The sequence below is a fragment of the Halichoerus grypus genome, chromosome 6, assembly GCF_964656455.1.
Source record: "Halichoerus grypus chromosome 6, mHalGry1.hap1.1, whole genome shotgun sequence".
NCBI classification, from domain to species: Eukaryota; Metazoa; Chordata; class Mammalia; order Carnivora; family Phocidae; genus Halichoerus; species Halichoerus grypus.
In genome coordinates this window covers 9157083-9171609 of record NC_135717.1, presented here as the reverse complement: position 1 = coordinate 9171609, position 14527 = coordinate 9157083, and the positions used below count along the sequence as shown (strand labels likewise).

The following is a 14527-nucleotide window of genomic DNA, read 5'->3' as shown; positions in this document are numbered from 1 at the left end:
CCACCAACTCTCTAAACCTTTGGGGCGATCTCAGCCAACCCCCTCATTTCACAGACTGCGACTGAAGACCTACAGGGAGTAGGGGCCACGGCAGGAACAGGGGGAACCACAGCCAGGAGAAGCGAGCCTTCCTGATTCTTTTTTTCTTTTTTTTAAGATTTTATTTTTAAGTCATCTCTACACCCAACGTGGGGCTCGAACTTACAACTCCGAGATCAAGAGTCGCATGCTCTACCGACTGAGCCAGCCAGGCGCCCTGAGGCTTCCCAATGCTTTTTGGTTTTTTTTTTTTTAAGATTTTATTTATTTATTTGAGAGAGAGAGAGAGAAAATGAGTGGGGGGAGGGGCGAGGGAGAGGGAGCAGCAGACTCCCTGCTGAGCAGGGAGCCCTACAATGCTGGATCCCAGGACTCCAGGATCATGACCTGGGCTGAAGGCAGACGCTCAACCGACTGAGCCACCCAGGTGCCCCAATTCTTAATTCAGTGCTCCGGGTGCTCCTGGCTGCCCTACAGCTAAGCCCAGGAATAGGGGCACACTCCAGAGCACCCTGGGGAGCCTGGGGAAGGACCAGCACATAGCAGGCCCACCCCGAGGGAAGCTGTTCATTTATTTCCACCTGTTTCCTGACTGCAAGTCAGCTCGCTTGAGCAGAGACACCATCACGATCCTAGAGGGAAAGAAGGGATTTCCTACTCGCCTTTTTTAATAGACAGCACAGGGCTTGATCAAGAAAAAAAAAAAAGTAAGGTTAAGTAAATTATATCTGTGATCCTCATGCTTGGAATTGCACCAAAGAACTCCATGGCCCAGCAGGAAAGAATGTTTTGAACAGGCTGCTGAATTGTTTTTCCAGGATAAGATTTCTGTGAATAAGTGCCAAGTGTGGAAATACAATGTTTTATCTATGGCCACAAGAAGCACGGATGACATAGCAAAGTGTTGCTCCAGGTTTAAAAGGGTGGTCTGTCCGTGCCTCGAGGCAAGGGCTCCACTAGGTTTCCTGCCCCAGAGCGTGAGTTACCTGTTTTCATCCCGTATTAGCTTTTATCGCTGCCGTAACAAATTACCACCAATTTGGCGCCTTAAAAGGATGCCCATTTACCAGCTCGTGGTTCTATGGTCTGAAGGCTAACTCAGTTTCACTGGGCTAAAATCAAGGTGTTGGTAGGGCTGCATTCCTGACTGGAAGCTCTGGGGAAAATTCAGGCTACCCTCCCTATCTTTTTTTTTTTTTTAATTTTTAAAGATTTTTATTTATTTATTTGACAGAGAGAGAGACAGCGAGAGAGGGAACGCAAGCAGGGGGAGTGGGAGAGGGAGAAGCAGGCTTCCTGCTGAGCAGGGAGCCCGATGGGGGGCTTGATCCCAGGACCCTGGGATTATGACCTAAGCCGAAGGCAGATGCTTAACGACTGAGCCACTCAGGCACCCCTGCCCTCCCTATCTTAAGGTCCTTAATACATCTGCGAAGACCCTTTTACCATGTAACGAAACATACTCACAGGTGGACATGTTGGGGAGGGGTATGCATTATTTTACCTACCCCATCCCATCATCCCACCCGTGGGGCATAAATCGGGAATCCTGGCTCCCAGTTCACTGGCTCTGGATGTACGATGACTGCATGAGGAAGCCTCTTTCTGCAAAATGTCCCTCCTACTGAATTCTCTACTCCTAAAGCCCACCTACTTCTTTCTACCAGTGTAGCCATAACTTCTGCTTTAGTCCAATGTGACGGAGATCAAGTACGTTCCCCTCAGCGTTGGGCACCTGTCTTGGAGCGGGAACTGGGCCTATTTCATTTTCCGTTATAGCAACAATCAAATACAATCAGGTCCTTTATTATTATTGAGGGCCTACGGGGTCCTGAGCATCATGCTTGGGGCGAGGCCTACAAAGAAGACTAAGCTATAGGGAAGCTCACAGTCGAGCATGGAACAGACATCCAGATCAACACAGAAACACACAGAAGTAACATCAAATAAATCTGCCTGGAGGAATGGGGGGCGGGGGGAATTCCCAGAGGAGGGCCATCGGAGGTGGGACTTCAAGGATGAAGAGTTTAGCAAGTGGAAAAGGTGGGACGGGCACTCTAGGCCAAAAAGAATGGTGTGCCACCTGGAGACACAGAGAGGCCTGAAGCAGCGGGCCGCCTGAGACAGAGAGAGGCGGGGTGGGTGGGGGCTGCAGGGAAGGCCACGGGACATGACGGCCTGCAAAGGTCAGCTCTCTGCAAAGGTCGGCTCTGTGCCCTTGAGCTTGAGTTTCAGTTTGGAGGAATGCATAACAAACAGGCTTTTAACACATGGAGCGATACAAGCAGTTGCACCTTTTAAAACAGATCTCTTGGGTCAGACGTTAGGCATCTGCCTTTGGCTCAGGTCATGATCCCAGGGTCCTGGGATCGAGCCCCTCATCGGGCTCCCTGCTCCGTGGGAAGCCTGCTTCTCCCTCTCCCACTCCCCCTGCTTGCGTTCCCTCTCTCGCTATCTCTCTCTCTGTCAAATAAATAAATAAAATCTTAAAAAAAATAAAATAAAACAGATCTCTTGGGGCTCCTGGGTGGCTCAGTCAGTTAAGCACCTGCCTTCAGCTCGGGTCATGATCTCAGGGTCCTGGGATGGAGCCCCATGTCAGGCTCCCTGCTCCGCGTGGGAGTCTGCTTCTCCCTCTCCCTCTAGCCCTCTACTTGTCCCCTCGTGCTCTCTCTCTCAAATGAATAAATAAAATCTTTAAATAAAATAAAAATAAAACAAAACTCTGACAGCCAAGGGGAGACTGGATAGCCGGAAGGCCAGCTGGGCCATGTGGTAAGTAGTCCAGGCTCAAGATGAAGGCCTGAAGGAAGGCAGAAGCCGGGGGTGGAGAAGTAGGAGCGATATGGAGAGCAATCAAGCAATCAAGGAATCCAGGAGACAGAACAACTGGACTCCATGCCTACCCACAGGGGTGCAGGATAGAGGTTATGCCAAAGACTGGGAGAATTTCAGCTTCCAGGGCCGGGGAGGGTTTCTAAACTGGGATTGTCAAAAACTGAGAACAAAGGACAATGAGCGAGTTGGTGGCAGGAGACAGAGTTCAGGATTAGGTGTGTTAGGTTTTTGGGGGGCTTTTGGGGTTTTTTTTGTTTTGTTTTTTTATCGGCAGGAATGGCCTTAGACCGTACAGGCAGGTCCCTTCCTGGAATAAGCATCTCAAGGGAAGCAGGAGATCTCAAGTCACTTCCAAGCATGAGTCAGGGAGCTGACGTTCGATAGGAAGTCCCCGGGAACCACCCACAGTTACGTCAGAGACCTGGTCTCTTCAGGGGCCCCGTCTCCTGCTGTCTCCAGTCACGCTCACATGAACCCAGACTCGGGGTGTCCTTATGAGGGTTCACAGTTCAACCCTGGGACCAAATATGGCTGACACTCATCAGTCCTTTATTCCACATATTTTATCCTTCATTCTGCAAACCCTTGTTGAGGAGAGTCACTTGGCGCCAGACACCACATCAGGAGCCCGAGGCTATAAAGATGAAATAAGGTACTCGACATATAGTTTTGGAAGGCCTACCGTGTGCCAAGGCTGGAGAGGTAGAGCCCTGGGCTCCCCTGTTAGTGGAAGGGAAGCTTCCCTGGATTTTGCTCAGAGAAGAAACCACACACAGCTCATGCCTGTCAATCTCTTGCTGAAGGATTATGGAAAATGGGAGGGAAGAATATAGCATCGGTTAAGACATAGCCAAGAAAAACCAGAGAAGGCATTTGCTTCCAGCCCAGTATGGGAGAGGGGTCACATGACAGGGGGTAAACATAATCTCTCTCTCTCTCTCTCTCTCTCTCTCTCTCACACACACACACACACACAGCAACTGTCTAAGTTAAGAACTGTCATTGTGGGCTGGCCCCTGGGACCTCACAGGAACCACTGTTTCTGACATGTTCCCAGGTGACATTCCCCAAGCTCCTATGTTCCCACAGTAGCTTATCAAGCGAGACTTGATCTAGATCTTTGGAACACAAGCCAAGCTCGGGGTCATGTGTTCCAGAAGGCCACTGGGCCAATCCTTGATTTTATTCAAATGTGCTTCTTTTGAGCCTAGAACACACTCTCCTCTCTCATTCTCTCCTTTGAGAACTTTTCATCACCTCATTTATTTTGTGTTTCACAGACCTCCTGAGACTGAGCCGGTGTAATTCCCTCTGCTAGATGCTGGGGACAACTCGCTAAAAGATGAGTAAGCCCTTGGGTGCCTGGGTGGCTCAGTTGGTTAAGCAACTGCCTTCGGCTCAGGTCATGATCCTGGAGTCCCAGGATCGAGTCCCGCATCGGGCTCCCTGCTCAGCAGGGAGTCTGCTTCTCCCTCTGACCCTCCTCCCTCTCATGCTCTCTGTCTCTCATTCTCTCTCTCTCAAATAAATAAATAAAAAAAATCTAAAAAAAAAAAAAAGATGAGTAAGCCCCTGAGGGCCCGTCTGCCGCACAGGAAGGCAGACACAGGACACAAACCAATGGAAGCTGAGGGCAACACGCTCAGTGTGGGCTAACGAGAAGTCCCAACTTCACAACTACGTGTTACGGCAGAGCTTGGAATAGGCTGCTTGGATAGGCTTCCCAGTTTCCAGTATCAGAAGGGTTTTCACTGGGGTGGCTGTATTTGGGAGAAACCTCAGAAGCTGGGTGGATATGTAAGTGGCAAGTTCTTAGCCTCCTCAAGACACTGTCTCTTACTCCCTGGGAGAAGGTGTTTTTTTTTTTTTAACCTTCTGTATTTTGAAATATAATATAAATAGAGAAAACTGCACAAACCAAAAATGTACAGCTTAAAAAATTATCATAAACCACTTCCTGGGCCAATAAACAGACTGATGGCGGGACCTCAGAAGCTCTCCTTGTACACCCTCCCAATTAACCTCCCTGCATCCAAAGACAGTATTTATATATGGCCTTTTATGGTAATCATCCCCTTCTTTCTTTTTTTTTTTTTTCAGCAAGACAGCATGGTGGGGGTGGTGTGTGGTGGGCAGCGGGAGAGGGAGAGAGGATCAAGAGAGGATCCACGCCCAGCATGGAGCCCAACGTGGGGCTCAATCTCATGACCCCGAGATCATGACATGAGCCAAAATCAAGAGTTGGACGCTCAACTGACCAAGTCACCAAGGCGCCCCTCTCCCCTTATTTCTTTACAGATTTACCATCCAAGCAGCACACTTAATAGCCGTTTCACTTTGCCTGTTTTGTGAACCTGATATAAATGCGCGCCTAGAGGGCACCTGGGTGGCTCAGTCGGTGAAGCGTCTGCCTTCGGCTCAGGTCATGATCTCAGGGTCCTGGGATCGAGCCCCGCGTCGGGCTCCCTGCTCAGCGAGGAGCCGGCTTCTCCCTCTCCCTCTGCCCCTACCCCCCTCATGCTCTCTCTCTCTCTGTCCGATAAATAAATAAAAATCTCACATAAATAAATAAATAAATGGAAGCATACAGAAGGTGTCCTTTTGGGTCTGCCTTTTTTTCGCCCACCATTATGTGTGGAAGGTTCATCCAGTGCTGTCAGATGTGACTACAGTTTATTGATTCTCCTTGTTGTGCAGTATCCCGATGAGAGACCACGTCACACGGCAGTTACCCATCTACTGCTGATGGGCTTCTGGATTGTCTCCGGTTTGGAGTTACTACGAAAGATGATGATGAGTCTCTTTCCAACTATCTTTTGTGCCTTGCTGTTAGGTATAGAGCTAACAGTGGAAGTTCTGTTACAGTGCTGGTACATCTTTAATTTTAGGATAAGACAGGACCGTTGTCCAATGCGGCTGTACCAACGTAAAGCTCCATCAGCAATGCATCGCCATTTCCATCGCTTCACATCCTTGCTGATGCTTGGCACAGTTAGTTTTTTTTTTTTTTCCTTTAAGATTCTATTTATTTATTTTAGAGACAGAGAGAGACAGAACGCAAGTGGGGGTAGGAGCAGAGGGAAAGGGACACGCAGACTCCGCATTGAGCACGAAGCCCGACTCGGGGCTTGATCTCAGGACCCTGAGATCATGACCTGAGCTGAAGCCGAGAGCCGGATGCTTAACCGACTGAGCCACCCAGGTGCCCCTTTTTTTCATTTTTATTTCAGCCAAGCTGATGGGCATTGGGTGATATCTCATGTATCTCATAATTTTAATTTGCATTTTTTCGATTACTAATGAAGTTGCACATTTTCATATGTTTTATGTTTTTTTTACATATTCTGGATATAGGCCCTATGATAGTTATGAGTGCTGCAAAAAACTTCTGGGAGGAATTTCAAAAGTCCAAATAAATCAATTGGAAAGGACTTAGAAAGAAAACCTCTGTAATTTTTCTAAGTTACCAGCCCAGACCAGGCTTCAGCTTTAAAGAGAGATATGAAAAGGAAAGTATACAATTAGAGATAAGAGCCACCAGGTTCAAGCCTTTGTCCGGCCACTTCCTGAGTGCTCGTGGGCAAGTTGCCTACACTCTCTGAGCCTCAGTGTCCATCCTTGAGACCAGACTGCTATTAACGCATGGTTGTTCTGTGGCTGAAAAGAGGTTATGTGCAAATGTGCTTTATAAACTGCAAATCTGTTAAAATCAGAAGCAATCGGCCACACTGGCCTCCTGAATGGCCCAGCCCAGCTCCCTGAGCGGTCTTACAGTGCAAACAGAGGCAGCGGTCGTAACCTTTCAGATTTGAGAAAAGCCCCATCCTCCCTTCTACTGTCTGAGCCAGAGGACACCTTCAATCCCTGTCCCTCTCCCCGCACAGTGTCAGACTGTCGTGCCCACAAGCCAGGAACAGGGCTCCTCCCTGCCTGCCCAGGCAGGAAAACAGGAAGCAGCCCCCACCCTGCCAGGAGGTGGGGCTGACAAGCTCCCTTTCCTAGGTGGGCATCTCTCCAGACCATCAACCCTCTGGATGCAGGAAAATTGGCGGCTGGCCCGCCGCACCCCGCCCAGGTCTGCTCCAAACTAAGTGGGCAGTGGACAGGGAGTGTACAATGGTCCTCCTTGGTGCCTTGCAGACATGCCAGGCAAAGAACCCTTTCAGTGGCCAAGTGGGGCTGGGGCTCTGCTCTCCTGGGCCACATGGACGCTCCTCACCACACGCGAAGGTACGACACCAGCCATTCCCATGCGCCCTGTTCTACATACGGGGGGCACGTGGAAGTTTCTCAAGAGAGCAGGTGAGAGCTCAGATGAAACTCGTGTCCTTATTCCACAGTGTGAAAACCCCACTTACAAGAATTTTATGAGCTCGAGTGTTTGAGAGCTGGAAATCTTGTCCAGCCTCCCCATTTTGAGAAATCCCGTAGCGGAGCCAGATTTGCTCAGTCCCCAGGGAGCGCTTTCATCTTACTCTGCGCTCATCCCCGTCATCCCTTGGGCCCTGCTGCAAACGCCAGCAGCAGCCCACGGCCACATCCAGGTGCCTGGGATGCCAGGCCACTTTCTCTCCCTTCCTGGTAATACCTTCTAGCGCAGAAAGGCCCACCTGAAGCAGAGAGAAGCTCTGAGAAGTCCATGAGCACGTGTTGGGAATGTTTATAAAGTGTTCTGAACTTCACGGAAATTCAAATCATCGACCATGAGCCCCCATTCTGTCTCTAAAGACTCTACAGGCTCCCTCCTAAATGGGGACCCTGGGCGCACAGGCCCGGCACCCAGGGCAGGCACTCAGTAAGAATTAATCATCGGAGAAATCACAGGAGACAGAGGGAGGATCTCCAAAATGTGCAAAGGGAAAGTAAAGTCCGCTGCAAGCAGAGGCCTGCTTGCAGCACCCAAGCTCCCCGGAGATCCGCCAACTGTTTCACATTCACACATTTGGCAAACAGGCCCAGTGCCTGCCTCCTGCAAGAGCTCACTCAGCACGGAGAGCCAGACCCTGCCCCTAAGAGCTTCCAGTCTGGGAGAGAAGCCACGGCGCAGACCTGGATGAATGGGACAGACATATAGTGGCTACGGGCCCCTGCTTGCTGGAGTACCTGATCAGGCTGGAAGCAGCCTGCAGGGGCTGTCTAGTGGGGGGAGGCAGTGAAAGTTAAGGCCTGGAAAAGAGAGGGACCAAGGGACCCTTAGGTGCCATGTCATGCAGGGTCTCTCAGGAGCCAGCCAAAGGTTCTTGAAAAGAGGGAGTTCCAGAAGCAGTGTTGGGCTTTAGAGACAAGCAGTCTGGCCCCCAGGTATTTGGGAGGCAGGGAGGATGGGATTACAACCAACACAGGCAAGAGGTAGTAAGGGCAGGAAGGGCGCAGAGCAAAGGAGCAATGGACAAGAGAAACATCACAGAGCACCATGCAGCTGTGAGGACAGAGGAAAGGGAGGATTGAGAATGGATGCCTCTCTCTCTCCCACTCCCCCTGCTTGTGTTCCCTCTCTCGCTGTTTCTCTCTGTGTCAAATAAATAAATAAAATCTTTATAAAAAAAAAAGAGAATGGACGCCAAGGAGATAATGGGGACTGACGGGGACCAGACGCTGGCATTCAGAGGCGGGGAAGGCCTGAAGTAGAGTCTGGGGCATGTGTGGTTTATTTGGGGGCAAATGACCCATGGGAAGTGGTCACACAGGCCAGGAAGTCGGGAGAAAGACGTGGAGAGGTGACGTCACCGACACAAGAACAGAAACTGTCAGATGAGGGGAGCAGAGAGGAAGTGGACAGAAGGTGAAAGAGAAGTGGGGTGAGGTTAGCACCTTGGGGACCCAACTGTTAGCGAGAGGAAGGAGGCAGAGAGCTGAGGGGGCCAGGCAGTGACTCAGGGATGGTAATCATGCACAGCCAGGCCCTGGGGCCAGTGTTGCTGAGTTTGGGTCCCGGCTCGGACACTTCCTTCAGCACCTTGAGCCGGCTAGTAACACATCTAAGCCTTGATTTCCTCATCTATAAGACAGGGATCGTAATTCTTAAATTCGTGCCAAGAACTGAGAGGTGTGGCTCATTTAAGGCCTTTACCACGTGCACATAGTAAACGTGGTGAATGTCAGCTGTTCTCAGCATTATCAATGGGAGGAAGCCAGAAGCATACAAACCCACAAGCTCAAAGAAAGCTCTTAGCATCCTTTCTACCTTTTCAATACCAACTAAGTGAGCCAGCAGGGATCAGGTGGGAGGACAGCGCCTTTCGTGTTAGAAGCCATTCCTGAGCAGCCAGGGTTGAGAAGCACTGATCCCTCCGGTCCAACCCCACAATTTTTTCAGCAGGTGAATCAAAGGCTGAGCTGAAGATGATGAGGAAAATGGCAGAGACACCCCCTGACTTACACACGGAGAAGAGGATGTGGGCTTGGTCATCAGATTGTCGGAGCCCTGGCTTCTCTGTTTACTTGCTGTGTGACCTTGGGCAGGTCACTTGGTCTCTCTGAACCTGAGCTATTAAATAGGATAATAGCCATAAATCACCCAGCATGTTTCTAGTGCCCACCAGGCCCTCCGTAAATATTTCTTTCTGTCTCTTCTTCTCTAGAATCCAACTTTCCTGGCTCTTCCCAACTCAGGGTTGGTTAGGATCCTGTTCTCTGTGGTGGGCTCCACCCAAAGAAATTGGGACTAAAGGCTCTGTGTTTCCAGAGCCCCATCCTCTCCTCTGATCTTAGCAATCACCAGCCAGAGAGCAAATTTCAACGTGCCCAGGACTACCCAGGGCTCCGGCTGAAATGAAAGCTCTCATTCGGTAGGTCCTGCACTGCTAACAGCTCCCGAGATGTCGGTGTGTAAGTCCTCTGTCCTCTGTGTAGAAGATCCTCTCGGTGGCCAGTCCACCTCCCTGTTGACTCATGAGCTCCTCCAGGCTGGTCTCTTTATCTTACTCATCTCTGTGTCCCCTCCACGCTATGTGCTCACTAAATGGATGGTAACAAAAAAATAAACAAACCATAGAGAAAACCATTTTCAGGCTAAGTAAATATAGACAGAGTATTTGGTGTGTCTACAAGGGTCAGCCCTCCTGGTTCATTCCAGAATTACCCTCCCGACCAGCATGAGGACAGGGTGGGGGAAGGGGCCCGGAACCTGGAGTCCTGGATCTGAATCCTGCTTTTCGATCATCTATGGGGGCCCCAGGCAAGTTACTAAGCTCTCATCCATAAAATGGGCGTAGTAATACCCAACCACAGTGTAGCCCCAACGATAGTTAAAACGTGCTGTATAAACTATAAAGTGCTCCAGGCAAGGTAACTTTCTCACAGCAGGTTTTTTGAGGGCAAGAACCACTTTTCATTCCCCTGGAGCCTGAAGGTTGCTTGTGATGGGCTGGGTGAGGGACACAGCAAGGGTCAGGTTGGAGATGGGGCTGCAGCAGGTGGGTCTGGGGTCCCCCCTCTGGCAGGGACACTGGCCTCACTGGAAGGAAGGCAGAGAAATCACAGTCCTCTGATGGGCATGGGGCAGGGCTCCTGACTGAGGGTGCAGGAGACAAAGTTGAACCAGGAGGGAACTTGGGGCCATTCGGAAAAAGCATCAAGTAATTACAGAAATCCCCAGCTGCCCTGAGCTGAGTTACCCACCCAGGCAAGGGCTTCCTACTGGAAATAACCAGTCATTGTCTACCCCCATCTACAGCTGGATCACCACTAACACAAGCCTCAGGAATCTGAGGACACAGGTGAGAGAGCAAGAGCAATCTTGCCCCCATGAAGCTCCTGGTTTATTGAGGGCAAGACAGAGAACCGGTGACCGTAAAAGGTAGCAGGTGCTGGGGGCTGAGAGGTGGGAGCGGCCAATTTCTGCTCCTGCCTCCACCTGGGCCACTGAGCTTCATCTGCATTCACCTCCAGATGTCTCCTTTACTGGTCCCCTCCTCTCCACCCTGCAAGTGACATCTCATGCCAATTGGTGGTTAGGTCCTGGTGATGGCTCCCAACCTCTCCCTAACACCATGGCTAGGACTTTCTGCATGTGGTCTCAGTCATTATCACATTACCTAGGAATATTTCTGTCCCCCTACTGAAGAGTTCATCACAGCCTGCACCATTACTCACATTTGTGCTTCCTTAGGTCTCCCTGGATTATAGCAAGAATCACTGAAATCGTGCTCCGAAGTTTACAAAAATGCCTTCACACCTATGATTTCATTTAATCCCCATACTAAACCTTCAAGGTAAGTATCATCTTTATTTTACAATAAGGAAGCCTTAGAAAGGTTTGCCCGAGGTCACACAGCCTATCCTAGTGCCTGGCTATAAAACTCAAACCTTTTCTAGCTCCAATGGCAGTGCTCTGAGCGGTACTCAGAGGCAACGCGAGGCAGTGGTTAAAGTCTGGGACCACTTCCCGCTGTGTGACCTTGGGCAGGTGACTTAACCTCTCTGTGCTTCAATGTCCTCGTGGAAAATGGGGCTGATACCCACCTCCTGGATCCTTGCAGAGATTAAAGAAGGTAATACAATAAAGTACTTAGAACAGTGCCAAACAGTGATAATTAGCTACAATTATCACTACACCTTGGCTGATTCTCATGGTCTCTCAACTCATTAAAATTTTTTTCTAACTCATTTTTGTATCTCATAACACACTGGATACATTTGAAGTCCTCAAACAAAATGAGCTTTTGCAGATTGACCAATGCCAAGTTTTAGGATTGTTCTCTTTTCTTCACGCTCCTACCCGCCACCCCTTACGATTTGAATAATAGAAAAACCCTCTTTTCCTTCTCCAGCCTGCCTCCTCCTCACTCCCACCCCACCCTCCAACAAGCCAATCGCAAGTGTTCCACATGTAAAATACACTGGCAAACAGTGCCTTAGGGTCTCCTTGTTGGGCTGTCCCTGGATAGCGAGGGGACACGCCAGCCCTGGGTGGAAGCTTTCACAAACCTAATCATCATTGCTATAATGGGTCAAAGTTTTATGCGTGTTCCTCTAGTGCTCCAGTTTTTCCTTATTTGAGACTCCAGAAAGGCTGGGTTATCGCAAAATAACGTCTATTCCTTTTTCTTTTCCATTAAAAAAAAAAAAAGAGGAAGAAGAAGGCTATTCACACTGCCTCCTGGAGCAAGAAGCCTCAGTTAACACCCACGGTGGACAAGCAGACGGAAAGCTGCTTTCTTTGCAGGGGTCCAGTCCACAAAGCCAGAGGAAAAAAGTCTCAAACTCAGCTGGTCCCTGGGAAGCCGAATGAATTGCTGTCTTTCCTATCGCTCCCATCGCTCCCTGGGGTAGGATGACCCGGGGAGGGACCCCTCCCTACTTTCCATCACCGAGACACACCTGCAACGGGCCAGAGGCATCTGGAAAGAGAAGAGGATGAACTTGCCGGGGTGAAAAGCTTTACTCTTTGCAATATTCCATACACAGAATACTCTGTCAGGTCCTTACAATCTTTTCTACCTAAAATCCCAAAACGCTTCCTTCACATTGTACTGCGTTTGGTGAGGGGGAGCGGGGGAAAGCAGAACACAGCAGGGGAACCAGCCTCCGGCAGTGGAGGCCCAGCTGGATCTTCAAAGGTTCCACCCTGAGCGCAAGAGCGAAGAACAAATCTGCCCATACAACTTTGGCACTGGGATTAAGAGAAGTGCTGTGCCCTTTGAAATGGATTTTGCATACAAACGAGCTGATGAACACCAGAAAACATGTCAGCTTTATTCAGTTAAATCAATACACCAGGCATTCAAACTCTGAGGTAAAAATGGATTGTGGCTTTTTGTTGATGCCACTGGGGAATTTTGGCCCCCAGCCCTGGTCAGGCTGGACAAATAGGGCAGTCTGCCTATTAGCTGTCAGGCACATCTTGGGGGATGAAACCAAAACCCCAAATCAGGGCTCTGGGCACCACTGGGCAGCTCATCCTGACCAGCAGCGGGCTGTCGGGCCAAAGGCCTGACCCTGGCCCCTGGCCGGCCCCCTCCTCCTGCCCCCATTTTCCAAGCTCGGCCACACGTCGCATTTCCTACATTCCTTCTCGCCGCCCAGACCCCTTCAGCCCGGTCCTCGGAGGCCAACAGCTGGGGGTGGTGTGAGCCAAGCAAGAGGCACCAGGAAGGAGGTGCTAGGGGTGGGGGGAATGTCAGTGCAACCCAGAAGCGATCGAGAGGGGAGAAAAGGGGTTCCCGCTTCACATCCCAGTCCAGCGCTCCGCTCTCCGCCGCCACACTTGAGTCTCCGAGTGGCCCCCCAGTGCGCTTCCCCTGCCTAGGGGCACCCCTTCCATTCGGCCCCTCTTCCGTTCCTTCCGCTCTCACAGCCCCTGTGACCCCTGCCCTGCCCCGCCGCACGGATCGTGCCAGCTCCTAGGAGCCGCCCTGCCCTTCTCCCCAGGCCAGCTGGGATGCCCCCGGGTCCCCGACCTCCCCAGGATCGCCTCGCCCTGCGCACCAGATGCTCCCTCTCGCGGCCCCCTTGCCCCGTCCTCCCCTGGGCCTGAAGACCTCTACTACCTTCAAAGCCCCTCCCGGACACTGCGTCTCTCGGGATGCCCCAGCCAAGCATGCCCCGGGGTCCCCCGGTCCTCACCTGAGTCCGCTCGAAGCTCTCCCGCTCGGCCGCCTCGATCCCCGCGCCCACCCCGCGCCGGCTCAGCACCTTGGGCAGGGGGTTGGGCACCTGCTTCATGGAGCTGGCCATCCGGTCCATGTCGCCGCGCGGAGCCGAGTCAGGGGCCCTCGGCCGCCCCGGGATCCCCTCGGCGCCGCCCGCCCCGCCCCGCCCTACCCGCTGGGATCCGGCGCTAACGGGACAGCTTCCGCCTCCCATTGGCTGGGTGCGCTGCTACTCTCCCGAGGCCCCGCCCCACCCAGAGGCTTCCCCGCCCGCCCCCGCCCCCTCCGGAGCCCCTCAGCGAGCCCCGCCCCCCTGGGCAATCCGGACCGCGAGGCGCGCCGTGACCGGCCTGGACGCCTGTCAGTCACCGGGCCCAACCGCCTCCGGCGGGGGCGGGACGAAGGGCGGGGCCGGGGCTGCCCTGACCTGCCCTCGCCCGCCCCTCCCCCGACGCCCGGCTGGCCACCCTCCCCGCCCTTTCCCCGCGAGCCGCGCGCTTCTCTGCGGCGGGCGCTGCAGGGTCCCGGCTGGTGGGCGGGGGTCACGCGGACGGGAGCGCCTGGCCTCCCGCGGGGAATCCGGGCCGCCTGGGAATTGCCTGTGTACGCGGCTCGGGCCGGGACGGGGGAGCGCGGGATGGACCGGCTCGGCGGCCGCAGCCCCGGGAAGCGCTGCCCCCACGCTGGGGTCAGCGTCCCGCACCCAGCTCCCTCTGCTTTCTCTCGCGTCGTGACCCTGCCCTGCAGCCCTGCCCATCGCATTTGCGATGATCGCCGACCCGGGGGCGCCGGGCTGGGTCAGTGGGAGCCTCCCGACACCTTCTCTCCAAAACTCCGGGTCTGGAACCCGCCAGGACGTATTCGTTGGGAAGTGCGATCCTTAGAGGAGACGCTGGAGAAAGTTAGAAGTTCCCCGTTAAATGCCAGTGTTGGGGTTTTGAAGATAAATGCTTTGAAACTCGAAGTCAAGGAAGGCATTAATTTTTTTTTTTTAAACTAAGAGCTTTTGATAAAAATTCACACATTCAATGGAGAAGCGAATGAGGGGGTGGGCCTTT

At 52.2% G+C, this 14527-nt stretch overlaps 1 protein-coding gene across 1 annotated transcript in view; it reads right to left on the bottom strand.

Moving 5' to 3' along the window:
- Nucleotides 1-13615, bottom strand: part of HIP1 (huntingtin interacting protein 1) — a 145945-nt gene extending 132330 nt beyond the window's left edge. Inside the window, exon 1 of the mRNA XM_036112525.2 lies at nucleotides 13444-13615. Within this exon, the coding sequence (XP_035968418.2) occupies nucleotides 13444-13563 (120 nt within the window). The 5' untranslated portion in view covers nucleotides 13564-13615. The remainder of the gene's footprint in view (nucleotides 1-13443) is intronic.
- Between the last annotated feature and the right edge of the window lie 912 nt (nucleotides 13616-14527).